Genomic DNA, 16,214 nt, shown 5'->3' with positions numbered 1-16,214 from the left:
TTAAGCATCTGGAGACACTGATACCTTTCAGACGCTCTGCCTGTCATTGCTTGGGGGGCTGGGTATAGTGTCCAATGTTCCTCAGACCCGGCTCTCACTGCAGAGTTCAGCTTCCCGGCACCCAGCATGGTCAATAAGAGCATTAGAGAGGCGATTTGAGTGGTGGTCCATCTATGTGCATGGACCAACGAGTGCATCCTGCCATGAACAAACTCTGCTTAACTTCATCCTGGTAACACGCATTAAAAACACAGCACGTGGATTTCACCTCACAGACCAACTCTGCTTGATAATAGCTGCTTGCAGCACCATCGGAAAAATGGTTCTTCAGCTCCGGCCAGCCTCCAGGGAGTAAAATCCTACCATTGATTAGTGATGCCTGCTACCCATGGGTGTAAAACTGGAGAAGCAATTCACACTGTCTCCGGTTTCCATAGTGCATCCTGCGTAAATGTTTCCAGGCATCTCCCTGCTTTGTCGTTCAAGTCATTGGTCAGGATTGGAACAGACACAGCCAAGGACAGTGTCATTAGATGCAGTGTTGAGACTGACCTCGAGCTTGGCACCAGTGTGCCATCATTGAATAGTTTGTCACATTTTAGATTAATTTTTGTTCCATTTGTGTGTGTGTGTGTGTGTGTGTGTGTGTGTGTGTGTGTGTGTGTGTGTGTGTGTATACATGCATGGCTATCAAGAATCAGTTCTCTCCTTTCACTAACTGGGTCCCAGAGATAGAACTCACGCCATGAAGCTTGAGTAGTTGAGCCATCTTACCAGCCCTTAAGATTCATTTGTAAATTATGTTCTATGCCAGTACTGTGTCCTGGAGACTTTTTTTTTTCTTTTCCTTTTTTTCGGAGCTGGGGACCGAACCCAGGGCCTCGTGCTCGCTAGGCAAGCGCTCTACCACTGAGCTAAATCCCCAACCCTCCTGGAGACTTTTTAGAAAGCTTCTACCTGAGATAGACCACAAGGAGAGTGGTTTTTGTATAATGCCAATAATAGTAATGTGGAATATGGGGTGTTGGGGAATAAGTGAACCACAGGAGAGAAGAGATAAGTGCTTACGCTTTTGACCTCTGAGGTCCCTCATGTAATAAGATCGTTCCCAAGACCCTGGTCTGTGTCTGAAGAAACACCGGGACTCATGGGAGGAAACGAACAGTTGAGATTACATAACGCACAGCAAAATAAATGAACAGGCACACGCGTGTTCAAGCAGCTCATAGTTTTACCATAACATACAAACGTTCTAAATTAAGTGTCTTACTTTCTATCTTACCAACAACAACAAAAACAAAAACCAGTCATGTTAGCTAAATACAGGTGCCTGTGTGGTCTTACAAATGGGGGGTGCGTCTGTGGTGTGCACTACATGTGAGGGGGGCGCTATGCAGGTGAGTGTTGGCCAGTGGAGGAATCTGGTCTTGCTGTTTTCTGTCGGCCACCTGGTTGGAACCTTGGCTTTCCAAACTTCACACCAAGCTGTTGCAGAATCCAGAATTCCAGAACCTTTAGCCCTGATCCAAGGGCAAAGAGAGGTGGAGGGGAGAGAGAGAGAGAAGTCTAAAAGCGTATACCATTCCCACTGGAGGAAAAATAGGCGCTGTTCATCAGGGGGCCGCTGGGCGCAGAGTTGAACCTGGAAGAGAGGGGCGACGGGTACTGTGATGAAGTCTCTGATGGTTCCAGAGAGACTGGAAAAAAGAATCCATTGATTTTTTTTTTGTGAGGGTCATTAAAGGTTAGGAAGTGGGACAGGTTTGAAGTCTGAAAGCTTTAGCATCTTACAGAGTCTTTGGCTCTGGGTAAGAGCTGTGTCCCTTACTACATTGGTTCAGGGAGCTTTGGGGAGCATGTAAGGATGTCATTCAGAGTTCCATGCTGTCTTCAGTTAGGGGCCACAAAGAAGGAAGTTACCTGGATCTGAGCACCTCACCCATAGGCCTGTGAGCATCTATCTGTGTCAGAGGACATTAGGGAAGTTCACAGCATCGCAGAAAAGGACCTGTCCTGGCAGCTGGTCTGAGTTCAGCCAATACCTGAGGGTCTCTCCTGCTCAGCTAGATTCCTGACTCAGCCCTGCTTAATCACACCCTTTATTTCAACACTCCTCAGAGAAGTAGCCTTGCGACACCACTGAGTGAATGCCTGCTGTGTTGCATGACCCCTCAGGGAAGAACGAGCAAAGATGTGCGCTTCGAAAAGAAGTCCACACACTTCTCTGACGCCTGGCACACTTCGAAACGGAGTTCAGAGGCCATCTCCTCCTCCGAGAAGCTTCCCCTGACCTCTTCAGACCCAGCAGCTAACACAGACTTCTGGGATCTGACTGCAATTTCTTCACCTATCTCCTATCATACTCCAGATGGAACCGGAGCTTAATACAAACTGCCGCGGAGCAAACGGCTAGATTTAGTCTAATCCAGGCATTCGCAGCCACTTTTCCGCTGGGCAGATGCATATTATAAAAGAGAGTCACCTTCAAGGCGCTCTCCCATAAAATGAAGAAACAACAAAGGGGGGAGGGGAGGGGAGGGACAGAGCGATAAGGTGAGTGTGTCAATGGCCTTAGCTGTTCGTACCATCTGTGGCTCTCTAGTGGCGACAGTCCATAGATCAGCTAAGGTTTGGGTAATATTTCATTCTCTTCTAATTAAAATAAGTTCTAGGACAGCAGAGATAGGACCTGACTGTTTGGCATCTGACCCAGGGCCGGCCAGCAACATCCCTAGTAGGAAACATCTCTGTTTCTCCTTTAAAAATCCATGCTGGAAGGGCTGGAGAAGTGGCTCAGCAGTTAAGAGCACCTCTTCTGGGGACCCAGGTTCGATTCCCAACACCAGCGAGATGGTTCACCGCCATCTCAAACTCCGGTCCCAGGGGATCTGATTGCCTCTTCCGACTTCGCTGGGCGTCACACACTCAGTATACAGTCATACATGCAGGTGAAACACAGATGCATAAAATTCAAGAAAAAGTGTGCTGAGTGATTGAAAGTGATGTTGGCATACTACGTGTCTGTTATCCCGGAACTTGGGAGGTGGATCCCTGGAGATCACAAATTTGAGGCCAGGTCAGTCTCTGTAGACCCTGTCTAGTAAAAGCAAGGTCTGAGGTGTGTGTCTGTGGTAGAGTGATTGCTTGATATGTGAGGCCCCGGTTGAATCCCCATCCCTGGCAGAAAAGAGTGATGTTGTTATAAGAAACTCTGGGTGCTTGGTCTGATTTATAAAATAAAAGCTGAGACAGTAACAATGGTTATCAGTAACCAGTTAAGCGCCTTGTCTCTCGTATCTGATCACTTCACCCTGGGTCCCTAGCTTCTCTGGGTTGATCACAGAATCAGGTCAACTGCCAAGGTTATAGTTCAGACCTCATGAACACAGGGCCATGGGGAGAAAGGGTAGGTATGGACTAGAACTACCAAGGAATACTTGCTAGAGAAAATGGCAGATGAGGAAGGAGGAGAAGGCACACCAGTTCCTCAGCAGTGGTTCTCAACCTTCCTAATGCTGACCCTGTGACACAGCTCCTGATGTTGTAGTGACCCCTGCCCCCAGACATAAAATTATTTTCACTGCTACGTTATAAATGCAATTTTGCTACTGTTATGAATCATAATGCAAATGTGTGTTTTCCAATGGTCTTAAGCGGCCCCTGGGAAAGGGTTATGAGATCCTCAGAGGAGTCATGACCCCCAGGTTGAGAACGCTGTCCTAGAGCACAGGGAGCCATGCATCCTGGCTTACCCAAGACAGCTGACATAATACTGTTTCCAGAACAAGTATTACTCATGCCCCAGTAAATGCTCACACGTATTATTTTATTGCTTGGAGGATGAACTGTGTAGCAGTCACCCCTGATAAGGAAGGTAAATCAGCCTGGCAGAGGCACTGAAGGCCTTCCCTCCTTCTCTGAGACCGGGATATGGGGTTTGCTTCCTCTCTCACTTCACCCCTCTCTCCTCTCGCTTCCTCTGCTTCTGATGACCCTGCCTGTCTTCCAAACCATGCTGTCCACCTAGGTCCATGCATACACCTTCCCTTGACCGATCCAGCCTCGGTGGGTCTTGTTCAATCCTCGGCTTCGTAAGTTTCTCAACAACCGTATTACCCAGAGTTCCCTGTGTTGGCTCCCAAAGTACCAAGCTCTCGTTTCTCTACTCTGACCCTGGCTCCCATGTGCTCTGCTACAGAATCGTTGCCTGCAAGTGGCTTCCATTCTTTTCCTGACTGTCCCATCATACATGCACACAAAACACACAACACGTTTACACACGGACACCACTAGAAGCTGCTTCCTAGTTCTTCTCCTGGTCCCTTTACCCCTTCCAGGCCCCCCACCTGCTGGAGGCCCCAGGGCTATATCCTTGCACCTGTCTCTTCAACGCATGCCCACTCCTTGGTAACTCACCCTGTCCCATGCCTTCATTTATCTATCATCTGTGCTCTAACAATCACCAAATTCATTGCCAGCTCCAACCTTGCCCCTCCCCCACCTCCAGGATCCTGTATCCACTTGTCTATCAATAATTCCACCCATCTTACTGTGATGATTTGAATGAGAAATGCCCCCCCTATGGTCAGGCATTTGAATAGTAGTCTCCAGTTGGTGCCGCTGTTTGGGGAAGTTTAAGAGGTGCTGTCTTCTAAAAGAAGGAATTGTACTATTGAGGAGAGGCTTTGAAAGTGTAAGGTTTCTCCTGGTGTCCAGTTTGCTCTCTCTCTCTCATTCACTGTGGTTCATGATGTAAACACTCAACTTCCTGTTCCTGCCTCCATACCTGCCCTCCAAGATGGACTCATATTCCCCCCTGGAACCATGTGGTGGTTTGAATAGCCCTGATAGACTCATGTGTTTGAATGCCTGGTCCACAGGGAGTGGCATTATGAGGAGGTGTGGCCTTGCTGAAGGAAGTGCATCACTGTGGAGGTGGGTTTTGAGGTCTCTCATGCTCGGGCTCCAGCCAGTGTGACACACAGCCCTTCCGCTGACTTCGGATCAAGATGTAGAACCCTCAGCTCCTTCTCCAGCACCCTGCGGCCTACACTCTGCCATGCTTCCTGTCATGACGATAATGGACTGAACCTCTGAAACTGTAAGCCAGCCCTAATTAAACGTTGTCCTTTATAAGAGTTGCCTTGGTCACGGTGTCTCTTCACAGCAATAAAATCTAAACTAAGACTTACAGTTGTAAGCCCAAATAACTTCTTCCTTCTATAAACTACTTCTGGCCATGATGTTTTGCCACAGTGAGAGAAAGTTACACTGTCTAACGAGTTCAGCACTTGGGACTTAATATTAACAGCCTTGTTCTAGTCATGGCTCCCCGGGCATTTTCCACCATCACTCATCCAGTGCACAGATCAGAAGCCTAAGACATGTGCCCTGGTCCTCGTGCCACGTGCAGCCGTGATCAAGCCTGACTGACTCTGCCAAGGAAGTGAACAGCCTACCTCAGTTCCCTTGTCTTTTCTCACAGAAACCACCCTCCTCTACACCATCAGCATCTGTTTCATGGGCAGCATTGAAGACCCTGGCCCTTACCCTCGCACCAAGCCCTCGCTGCCATAGCCCATGCTTCCTTGGCCAACGTGATCTGCTCCATACAGGAAATGAGAGCATGCTCTTACTCAGGTCAAGGTCTCCATGACACCCCGCTGCTCCTAAAATTCTGACATGCTGATGAGTCCCAACCTGCTAAGCCCTGGCTGCATCTCTGATTTCTCTTGCCATCCCCTTATACTTCAGCACACTGGGCCCTTTGCATGTGGAGTGCTTGTCTCTCTCACACAGGAATAACCATGGCTCAGAAAGCCTTCTTCCTTGCCAGATGTAGTCGTTCTAGCCTTTACTCCCAGCACACAGAGTGTTGACACAGGAGGATGGCTGGGAAATCAAGGCCAGTTCTAGGAAGCACACTGAGGGGGGAGGAGGAGGAGAAGTCACTTCCTCCTTTAGGTCTTGCCTCTGATGACACACATCTGTGTCTTATGGCTGTGTCCAGCACACTCCAGACTGTGAAGTTTGTGAGAGAAGGAAGCACTTTGTATATCTGGTTGGCCCCCCAGTTCACAGTGCCATGGACAGTGCCAGGCACAGGAGTTGCTCAAGTCAATTCATTTTGTTTGAGACACATCTCACCATGAAATCCAGGCTGGCCTCAAACTCAAGATCTCCCTAATTCATTTCCCAAGGGTTGGGATTGCAGACATATGCCACAAGCCCAGAGGTCAATCAGATTTGTATGTATGCATATGTATGTTTATACACACACACACACACACACACACACACACACACACACACACACACGAAAGCTTTGCAAATCTTTCTTCAGGAACCATCCACATTGTTTTTTTGAGATTCTCTTACTGGGATTGAAGATCACCAATTAGACTAAGCTGGCCGGCCAGGGAGCTCGAGGGACCTGCCTGTCTCTGCGTCCACAGCAGTGGGACTACAAGTGTGTGGCACCATGCCTTGTTATCCATGCAAATTCTGGGCATCAGCATCAGGTCCAAGGTTTTACCAGTTAAGCTCCCAGCTCCCAGCTTCCTCAATCAGCTTTTTTTAAATGAACAAATCTTCCTCTTTTGGGGATATAAGCTGGCACCTGTTTCTGTCCCCATCATGGTTTCCCAGCTTCTGGGGACGTCATTATCCTCTGCTAACTATCCTCCACCTTCCCTTACTCATCTCTCTTCATTTCCACTGTCTCCTGCTCTTCTCAGTCATGTGCCTTCTTCTTGGGCTACCCCTTCCTGTCCCTTCTCCCCCGACCCCCATCTCCCCAAGGACACACAGAGACCAGGACCTCCACCCTTTGTGTGTAAAGTCCCCTTGTTCCCTGGACAGCCAGCATTCCATTCTGTGCCCTGAAGAATCATAGGCCGTAACACAGGGGTGGCTGCCAGTTGAGGGATGGTTCTCTGTGTCCCTCAGAAGCTTCACTCATTCTCACCTCTGGGAAGGTAATAGATAACCTTTGTCAAGCCTTCCAGACTATACCTCGACTCCTATTCTGTCCTATATGTGTGTTCGCTCTGATGTGCGCAGGTCTTTATTACATCCCCTGGCCTACCGGTCAAAATAGCCTTTAATAATCCAATCCCAACTTCCCTTTCCAATCCTATTTTCCACCTTTTCCAGGGATAAATCTAATACTTCAACTATCCTCGGCTCTGTCCCCGGGCCTCCTGTTTTCCTTGCACCTTCCGGGCTGGGGAGGGATAGTTCATCAGTAAGTCGTTTGCCTAGCATGAGGGAGGACCTGGGTTCAATTCCAGGCACCTTAAAAATCAAGAGCTTAAGGGGTGCATTTAAATGGTCTCCTTGCCCCATCCCACTTAAGGGCCTGACTCCTGTTCAGATTTCCTCCTCTACCCACTCACTGGGACCCCTCACCCTTCAGCTGTCAGAGTTCCTGGCTCTGGCCTGGGACGACTTGTTCATCGTGTTACCAGAGCATGTGGCATACAGTCCTGTCAGCTCCGCCTCCTCTTTGTGTGTGTGTGTGGGGGGGAGAAAGAAAGAATGATGATGACGGTGGTAGTGGGTGACCCATGGAGCTCTATAAAGTGAAGAGGAGGGAGCAGAGGAGGAAGGAAAGACATAAAAAGAAAACACGGGCATCATACTCAAATACCACCATCGACCACTCTCTTGAATATTCTCTGAGCACCCCAGGCAATTAAATGATCTGAGAGTTCCAACCGTTAGGAAATCGGCTTGCTTTTGTTTCTCGAAAGTTTCCCCCGAACAGATCTGACTGTCGAAACCTCTTTGAAACATTGATTCCTTTTCACAAGATATCAGGGGAGATGGGAGAGTCAAAGAGTGAGGGTCTGGGGTCGTGCAGTGGGTCAGGTGGGAAGAGTCTCTGCTGGGCACAGTGTGGACCAGGGAGGGCAGGAATCGATATCACCCTTGAGAGTTTGATCCTAACCTAGAACCTGAGTTTCTCCAAGTGGGGCACGCAGGCCCCATGATCTGCCTAAGATTCTGAGGTCCGCAGGAGTAGCATGATGGCTCCTGACTTGGGTCACCAGTATTAGCTGAGGATCTGGCTTGCTGGAGTGAGTGGCTACTTGTCAATTTTGTTAAGCAAACACAACTTTGTTACTCCACAGCACGTACAGTCCTAGAGGAATCTCCATTTAACTGCCCCGTTTGTGTTAGTGGTCTGCTGATGAGCCCATCAGACAAGCCCGGAAATAGCAGACTTTTCTACTGTTTGGGGTTTGGGATGCTTCGGTGGGTAAGCTGTGGAAGACCCTTCACGGGGACCTGTTAGGAAGTCCAGGGGATGCTTGAAAGATTAGCATGGCAAGGACTCCAGATGCATGCAGGGAGGGGATGGATTAGTTAACCATATTTCTTTGCAAATCAACAATTGATAACAAGCCACCGTGAGCCACTTGCAGGAGCCATTTGGTGTGTAGAGTGGCCACTTGCTTCTGATTGGGCAGCTGCAGTTCTACATCCAGCCTGTAGGTGGCAGCCTGCATAGGACCTTCGAAAGGCTCGTCCTAGACCCCAGCCCAGGCTCACCTCCACATCTGCTCCCTCCAAGTCCTCAGAGACTTTGGGCATAGGTAGAAAGATGTGCCCACCCCCTGACCCCCGCTACAGCTACGGGGTACATATACCAACAAAGCCTCTATGAAGCCCATCCCGTTCACCTGCCCTCTCTGACAGCCATCTAGATGCAGGTCAGCTCCCCACCTCCGCCACCGCTGAGAACTCACCCATATCCCTGGGGGAAGAGGTAAGGAGGCCCATCTCCTGCCATCGGGGGAGGGTCTCTGGGATTGGCAGGCAGCTTCTGGGGGGTCCTCTGAGGATATGGATAGTTGGGCTGGACGAAGGGGATGTAGCTCATCAGGGGGTGTAGGAAGAGCGGAAAATCTGCTGTCCCATCTGTTGTGGGTTGTACGGTGTCACCTGCAGGATAGAGAAAGAGAGGGACAAGCTAGTCATCCCCCAGCCCTGACCCTAACCCCAGCTGCTATCCTATCAATCCGCGTAGCCTTTACCTGCCTTATGTACCTGAGCCTCAAACTCCTAATCGGTAAAATGGACAAGTAGTGTCTACTCTGTGTGGGGAGGGTCTGACCGCTCTGTTTCACACCACTGGTGTCTACATTAGGACCTCAACAGCCTGTGAGCACCAGACAACTCCGCCCAGCGAAGAACAGGTCTGTGCCATAAAGATCGCTGCATAACCACCAGCTGTAATTATCTAGCGCTTGGAAATCCAGCTAGAGCAGTGGTTCTCAACCTTTCTAATGCTTCAGCCCTTTAATACAGTCCCTCGTGTTGTGGTGACCCCCAACCGTACAATTATTTTCATTGCTACTTTATAACTGTAATTTTGCTACCATTATGAATAGCAATGTAAACATTTGTGTTTGGGGGTCGTCATAGGTGACGTCTGTGAAAGGCTCTTTGAAGCTCCCCCGCCCCCGCCCCCGCCCCAAAGGGATCGTGACCACCGGGGTTGAGAACCGCAGAACTAGAATGAAGGGGGAGCTAAAGTCTGGATGCTGCGGCTTTGGAATTCCCAGAAAAAACCCACACGTGGCTAATGGATACAGTATCAGGTAATGGGAGAAAGTGTGAACTTGTGGGGGTGGGCGGAGGGGGGGATGGGAAGTCAGTGGGGTTTCTGCCAATACTTGGGTGAATACCCCCTGGGGATAGTGGCTCATACTTTCCTGTCCCCAACAAGCAGGAGCATTTCCATCTCTTCACCACTGTCCTAGTCAGGAAGTGAATACAGTGGGAGGGGCCAGGGAGGGGATGGGAAGACCCGGGAGCTCTAAGCATTTGCTAAGGTGATGGAGAGCCAGCAACAGGTCCCACTCCTGACAGCTCAAACACCAGAAGACCTTTCCTCTTGTGGGTTTTCCTGTGTGCTGAGGGGAGCTTCTCTCAAAGCCGGAAAAGCTTCTGAATTTCCACCCGAACCATAGAAGCCTAGAGTCCACAAGTGCCCCTTGTCCCCCACATGTCCATGTCTAATACTAACCCACTTGGAACCCGCAGGCTTCGGGGGACTCTTCACCTGGCCTCTGTCACTACACCTACAAACCCTATGAGACACGATCACATGACCTTGTCCTGATGGTCAGGCTCATGGGATTTAGAACCACCTAGGGTGTGCTGTGAGGGTATTTTCAGAGAATTGTAACCAAGGATGGAAGGCCCACCCCAAAAGTGGGCGGCTTCATTCCCGGGGTTTGGGGTTTTAGACTTAATAGAAAGGGGACAAGAGAAACCACTTGGATACCAGCCTTCATCTCTCACCGCTTCCTAACTGTGGGTAAGATGTGGCCTCACTCTAGGTGATGGGCTCTACTCTCAAACTGGGCGAGAAAACAGAAGTCAAAGCAAACAACAATGAAACTAAAACTTCAAGTTGCCTCCGTCGGCTCTTTTATCATCATAGTGAGGAAAAATAACTAACACGGGCCCTCGTTACTCCCGTTTGGGAGACAACGGAATGGAGGCTCAGCTTAGTAAGCATCTCCAGGCCTAAGTTGCAGCCAGAAGCCCAGGGAGAGCCCAGAGCCTGGGTTCTGCTCCAGCCTTCCTCTGCTGTGCACTCTCTGAGAGCTGAACTCATCCCCCAATTGCTGGCCTGCTGCTCAAAGGGAGGTTGCAGGGCCCTGTGACACCACACGTGGGTACTGGAAACTCCTTACAGGACAGACTCTGTGGCGGCCAATACAGGAAATGTCCCCATTCTCCACAATGGGAAGTAGTTGGCCCTGGCAGAGACTAGTTAGGGATGAGTCCCAGAACTCATGCCAGCCTTATCCAGGGATATTCCCAAGATTCCATGGGGCCAATCAAAGCCATCATGTGCAGCACTGTCTGCTGCTCTGGAAACCACCTCCAGAACAGTGTGGCGAGAATGATGGCCTCGTTCAGGAAATCTTATATAAATAGGTGTCCCTAGAAGGATGTGAGAGAGACCAATAAACAGCAGTAGCCTCGGTCTTTAAAATTCTTACCATGTTTTATACTGCATTATTCAAATATATACACACTCATAATTGCCTAAAAAGACTCCCTGAGCCAGGAGGAGCTGTTAGTGTTTGTAGGTAGAGATAATGGCACCGGGATTCCTGAGACGGGCTCTCTCCTGACAGGATGAGGGAGGCTCTTATTCCTGATGAAGCAGTTCTGACCATGGTAGTTATTGCTAACCTCCAGAACACACTAGCCTATGCCAGCTCAGAGGCGAGGTTTACAGAGAAAGGGTGTGGACAGTCCGTGGACCTGTGTGAGAGAGGCAAGTCTTTCTGCAGATGTAGAATGCTTGCCTTCAGCCCCATCTCTGTCCCCAGTCTTAAGTGACTTTTCTCATACCCCATCTCTGCTCCGAGACTCAGTACCTCTGAGCCTGTTTCCATATCTGTCGGAGTATGGATGAGCATGCAGGCCAGCTTGGAAGCATGTAACTACATGTAGTGTGTGTGTGTGTGTGTGTGTGTGTGTGTGTGTGTGTGTTAGTGTGAATGTGTGTGTGTTAGTGTGAATGTGTGTGTTAGTGTGAATGAGTGTGTGTTAGTGTGAATGTGTGTGTGTTAGTGTGAATGTGTGTGTTAGTGTGAATGTGTGTGTTAGTGTGATGTGTGTGTGTTAGTGTGAATGTGTGTGTGTGCAGTGTGTGTTAGTGAATGTGAGTGTGTGTGTGTTAGTGTGAGTGTGTGTGTGTGTGTGTGTGTGTGTGAGTGTGTGTGTGTGTGTGTGTTAGTGTGTGTGTGTGTGTGAGTGCGTGTGTGTGTGCGTGCGTGTGTGTGTGTGCTGGTATTTACACTACAGTATACATATGGAGGCTTAGGTGTTGGTCCTCACCTTTCACCTTGCTTTAAAGCAGTGTCTCTTGCTGTTCACTGCTGTAGATGCCAGACTAGCTGGTCCGTGGCCTTGTCTCCATCTCTCATCTTGTAATAAGCACATTGGGATTACAGATGCGTGCTACTGCATCTGGCTTCACTTGGGTTCTAGAAGTCCAGACTCCATTCCTCGTTCTTGGAAAGCAAGCGCTTTATCCAGTAAGACATCTCAGCCCACTCTTTCTCTTTGCTTCTCTCTATGGAGATCTGTTACTATCTCTGCTGCTTTATTCTGATATAGTACTTTTGTGCACTTATCTAAGAGAGATGTCCATCACGGTGGCCAAGAGCACGAGGTCGCCAGGGACAGGCCTTCATTCGCTTCTGAGTTAACATCTCAGAGGCATTTGTACCTGAAGTACCTGGGTAACTCATACTGTCACATTTGGCAAATCAAACTACGGGACACCAGTTTTATCCAAACTGGAAATAACCAGTGAGTATATTTTTAACATAAATATTTCTTGTGCAATGTTTAAATTTGAGATTCAAATCAAACTGAGTGTCTTTTACGGGAGCTAGCCAGCCCACATACATGCAGATGATTCTTTGGCCCACACACGCTGGGCAGAGCTGTGGGGTTGGTTTTGGCCGACTGAAAGTGTGTAGACCTCAACATGCACAGAGCTGAGGCTCTGGAACACTGTGTGTTGCCCCTCCTCTTTATGTGCTTCTGACACCCAGTGAGAGAGGAACAAAGGCTTCTGCATCTTCAGATCAGACCCTAAAAGGGCAAGGAGAACAGACCTGACCCTGATCCACATCTCAGTTCAGCTGACTCGGACTCATGAGCAGGAACTAAAGACTCCTCGAAAGTCCCTAGTCAGGGAAGCTACTTGTCACAGCAGACCCAAACGTATATGTTAGTGTTATACTAACATATGTTATATGTTAGTCTAAACTCTTTAGGCCTCAGTTTCCCCACCAATAGCATACGCCATAAGGTGGTTGAGAAGGCTGGATTGGTGTAGGAGAAGTCTTTGGGAAAGGCCTGGTATTATCATGCAGGGAGGACTCTGTTAAGTGACATCTCGTATCATCGTGTGGCAACCTTCATCTGTGATACAGCACTCAACATCTGTGTTTGTCCCCTTAAGTCAGTGATGGGCCAGAAAGCAATGGTGGTGACTGCTAGCAAGGATGAAGTGGCAGAGAGCTTTCTGACCTAAAGACGTTGATGGAGCAGGGCATAGGAGGGGAAGTCACGCACTCACCTGTCTGGAGTAGCACCCCAGTGGTGGGTGTATGGGCTGCTGGTAGGGCATCCTTGTTGACCGCTGTGGGTACAGGCCCTAAGGAGAAAGAGAGTAGTTCCTGATGCTGGGTGAGGGTCCCCAGTCTGAGCACGGAAACTGTATGCCTCCATATCCTACTCACAGGCCTAGATCTACATCCCAGACAGACCTCCCATCCCCCAGTTGACCCAACTCCATGATGTTGCCTAGAGCTGGTTCAGCTCAGGTCACATGGGAAGCCCCTTTTAACAGACTCCAAATCTTCTTCCCCGAGTATTTAGGAAGGAGCATGAGAGACTGACCACCTTTCAGAGGCTGATGTGCTCCTGAGAAAGTTATTCCACCTCTCTGAAAGTTATCACTGTTGCTCTCCATACACACGTGTAGATGCAGAGGGGAGCCGCCTGTGTCATTTCTCAGGTGCTGACCCCTTTGTTTTCTTTTTTTTTTTTTTCTTTTTTATCTTTTTTTTCGGAGCTGGGGACCGAACCCAGGGCCTTGCGCTTGCTAGGCAAGCGCTCTACCACTGAGCTAAATCCCCACCCGACCCCTTTGTTTTCTTGAGATAAGATCTCTCAGCTGGAGAGATGGCTCAGTGGTTAGGAGCAGTGGCTTCTCTTCCAGAGGACCTGAGTTCAAATCCCAGCAACCACATGATGGCTCACAACCATCTATAATAAGATCTGATGCCCTCTTCTGGTGTGCATGAAAACAGAGTGACCCTAGACATAAAATAGATATATAAGTAAACAAATCTTTAAAAAAAAGATAAAGTCTCTCACTGGCCTGAGGCTTACCAAGTGGCTTGAGGCTTACTATGTTAGCTGGCCAGTAAACTCCAAAGATCCTCCTGTCTCTGCCTCCCCAGAACTACAACTCTGCCTAGCCATGCACAGCTACTAATTCATTTGAATTTTGATTGGTCAGACCCAGGTCCTCAAGGAATGTACTTTATGGACTGAGCTGTCTCCTCTGTCATCATGAGCCTCTCCTACCTTTCCCTAAGTCCATTCTTAGCTAACATGTGAGGGGTTCTACACATCTGTGTACCATGTTGATAAATCTGTATTCAAGTATGCCTGCATGTGTAGGGACGTGGGTCTAGCCAGCTGGGATTCTGTGTACAAATGCGCAACTGCACCCATGTGTGTGCTCACTTGGGTTTCTGCTGCTCGGGGACTGTGTGTATCTGTAGCTCGTGGTGAAGGTAAGCAGGGGGATAAATAAAGAAATGCAAGGAAAGAACTGAGAAAGCACCTGGACACATAGTGAGGACTCTGTAAATGTTAGGTCTGTCCATCATCCCCCACCGGCCCCTCCCTCCAGAATCTCTGGCAGCTCAGCCCGAGGGAATGGAAATTTTATTCACAGCTCTGATTAAGGGTGGGGCCTGGGAATATCCCTATGTCCGTCCAGACACAAAACACACACGCCTTGCAGAAACGTTACAGAGTGGGCCAACTCATGACCCCTCCAAATGTCCACCCAGTCATGACCTACATACATCACAAGGGTACCCAGCCCTAGTCCTGCAGCCCACATAGGGACTAGGATAGCTATGAATTGCAGGCTAACATAAAATTGTAAGCTTACTGAAAACATTATTGCTAGATTGTTTTACAACTATTTGGTAACCTGATGATAGCATGATCTAGGACACGGACATCATAGATGACAGCGTCTTGTCAGTGAGTAAACATGTCCGTTCTTGCAGCCCATGGGTCATGTGTGATATACACATAGATTTTATGTGTGGGTCTAGACAATTCTTCATCCACTGTAGCCCCGAGGAGCCAAAAACCTGGACACTACACCTAGGATGATGCTCAGAGCCTGCTTTCAAGAAGGTTCTTTATCCCAAAGTGCTGCCTCCATTCTAGGCTTGGTTTGTGTCAATCGCCAAAAGGGTAACAGTGGACACTATGTTCTTGATGATGTCCCTAGCTCCTCATGAAGGGCTCTAGGATCTCTGATGCAGAGTCACCTGAGAAGTCTCCCAGCTTCCCTTCCTGTTCCAGCTTCCAACTCTGAGAATCACACATCCTGACTGAGAGTCCTGACCATTCTCTGTTACTAAGCAGTGACACTGGAGACCTTCCTATCTTGGTCCCTCCCACTCTCAGCAGTCCCTCCACCACCCCTTAAGCCCTATTGCTTAAAGTTCTGGGACCAGGGCAGCCTCACTCACCACCATGATCCAGCCAGGTTCACACCAGAGTGAACCTGCCAAAAGGATGACCTTGCTCAATCCAGGCCCTCAATGAGCTTTGAGATCTCCAGGCAGCTTGCTAAGCTCGCCCTTTCCCTCCCTGTCTACTGCTGCTTCCTTCCAACTACATTAACTTGCTACCTCTTCCAGGGCTGCAAACACCAGGCAGCCCTCCACCAACACCACCTGTTCTGTGGGCCACACTGGGGCTGATGGAGGGCATACAGCTGGCCAGCCCTGCCCCCTCACTGTAAGAGATGTTGCTGCATTCATTAGTATGAGAAAGGCAGCCTGAGTCTAGGGATGTTTGCAGTGGTTAGAATTGCAGCTTTGTAAAATCCTGAGTGAATAAGTAGTCACTCCTCTTCGCTTGAGGTCATGGCCTTTCCCCATACAGCTTCTCCTTTTTCATCTGGAGATGCTCATGTTCTGTGTGGAGAATCTTCTCTTCCTATCTCTGAGTCTCTCTACCATGGAGCTCTGAGTAAATTAGATTTGGGACCTCATCTTCATTCCTTAGGCCGTGTGTGGAAGAGACCATGAAAGACTAGTCCCCTGATCTCTTTGCCCCCTCAAGGTCTACTGAACTCCCTGACCCCCTTTTCTTAGAGGGCTATAACTGAATATTAATGAAATGAACATCTGTGTCACATTGGGGATTTTAAGAGTCCTTCCCGTATGTGGGCTCAATTAATCCTTACAACACAATCAGTTTCTGCTGCTGCTGTAATTATGATAAGCCCACCTCTTCTACAGGCAAACTGGGACAGTTAAGGAACTTGCCCAAGGCCACACAGTGCAGATGCTGCAGAGCCCTTTCACCGTTCTTCCGGTTTCCAGATCTGCCTTCTCTCTACT

General features: G+C 49.0%; 1 protein-coding gene across 1 annotated transcript in view; it reads right to left on the bottom strand.

The window, feature by feature from the left end:
* Window positions 1-1,213: 1,213 nt before the first annotated feature.
* C1H1orf94 (chromosome 1 C1orf94 homolog) overlaps window positions 1,214-16,214 on the bottom strand; it is a 43,236-nt gene continuing 28,235 nt past the window's right edge. Inside the window, 4 exon segments of the mRNA XM_032888430.1 lie at window positions 1,214-1,642; window positions 8,754-8,889; window positions 8,892-8,949; window positions 13,127-13,204. Coding sequence (XP_032744321.1) covers window positions 1,567-1,642; window positions 8,754-8,889; window positions 8,892-8,949; window positions 13,127-13,204 — 348 coding nt within the window. The 3' untranslated portion in view covers window positions 1,214-1,566.

The sequence above is a fragment of the Rattus rattus genome, chromosome 1, assembly GCF_011064425.1.
Source record: "Rattus rattus isolate New Zealand chromosome 1, Rrattus_CSIRO_v1, whole genome shotgun sequence".
Classification (NCBI taxonomy): domain Eukaryota; kingdom Metazoa; phylum Chordata; class Mammalia; order Rodentia; family Muridae; genus Rattus; species Rattus rattus.
This window is presented reverse-complemented; position numbering and strand designations above follow the sequence as displayed.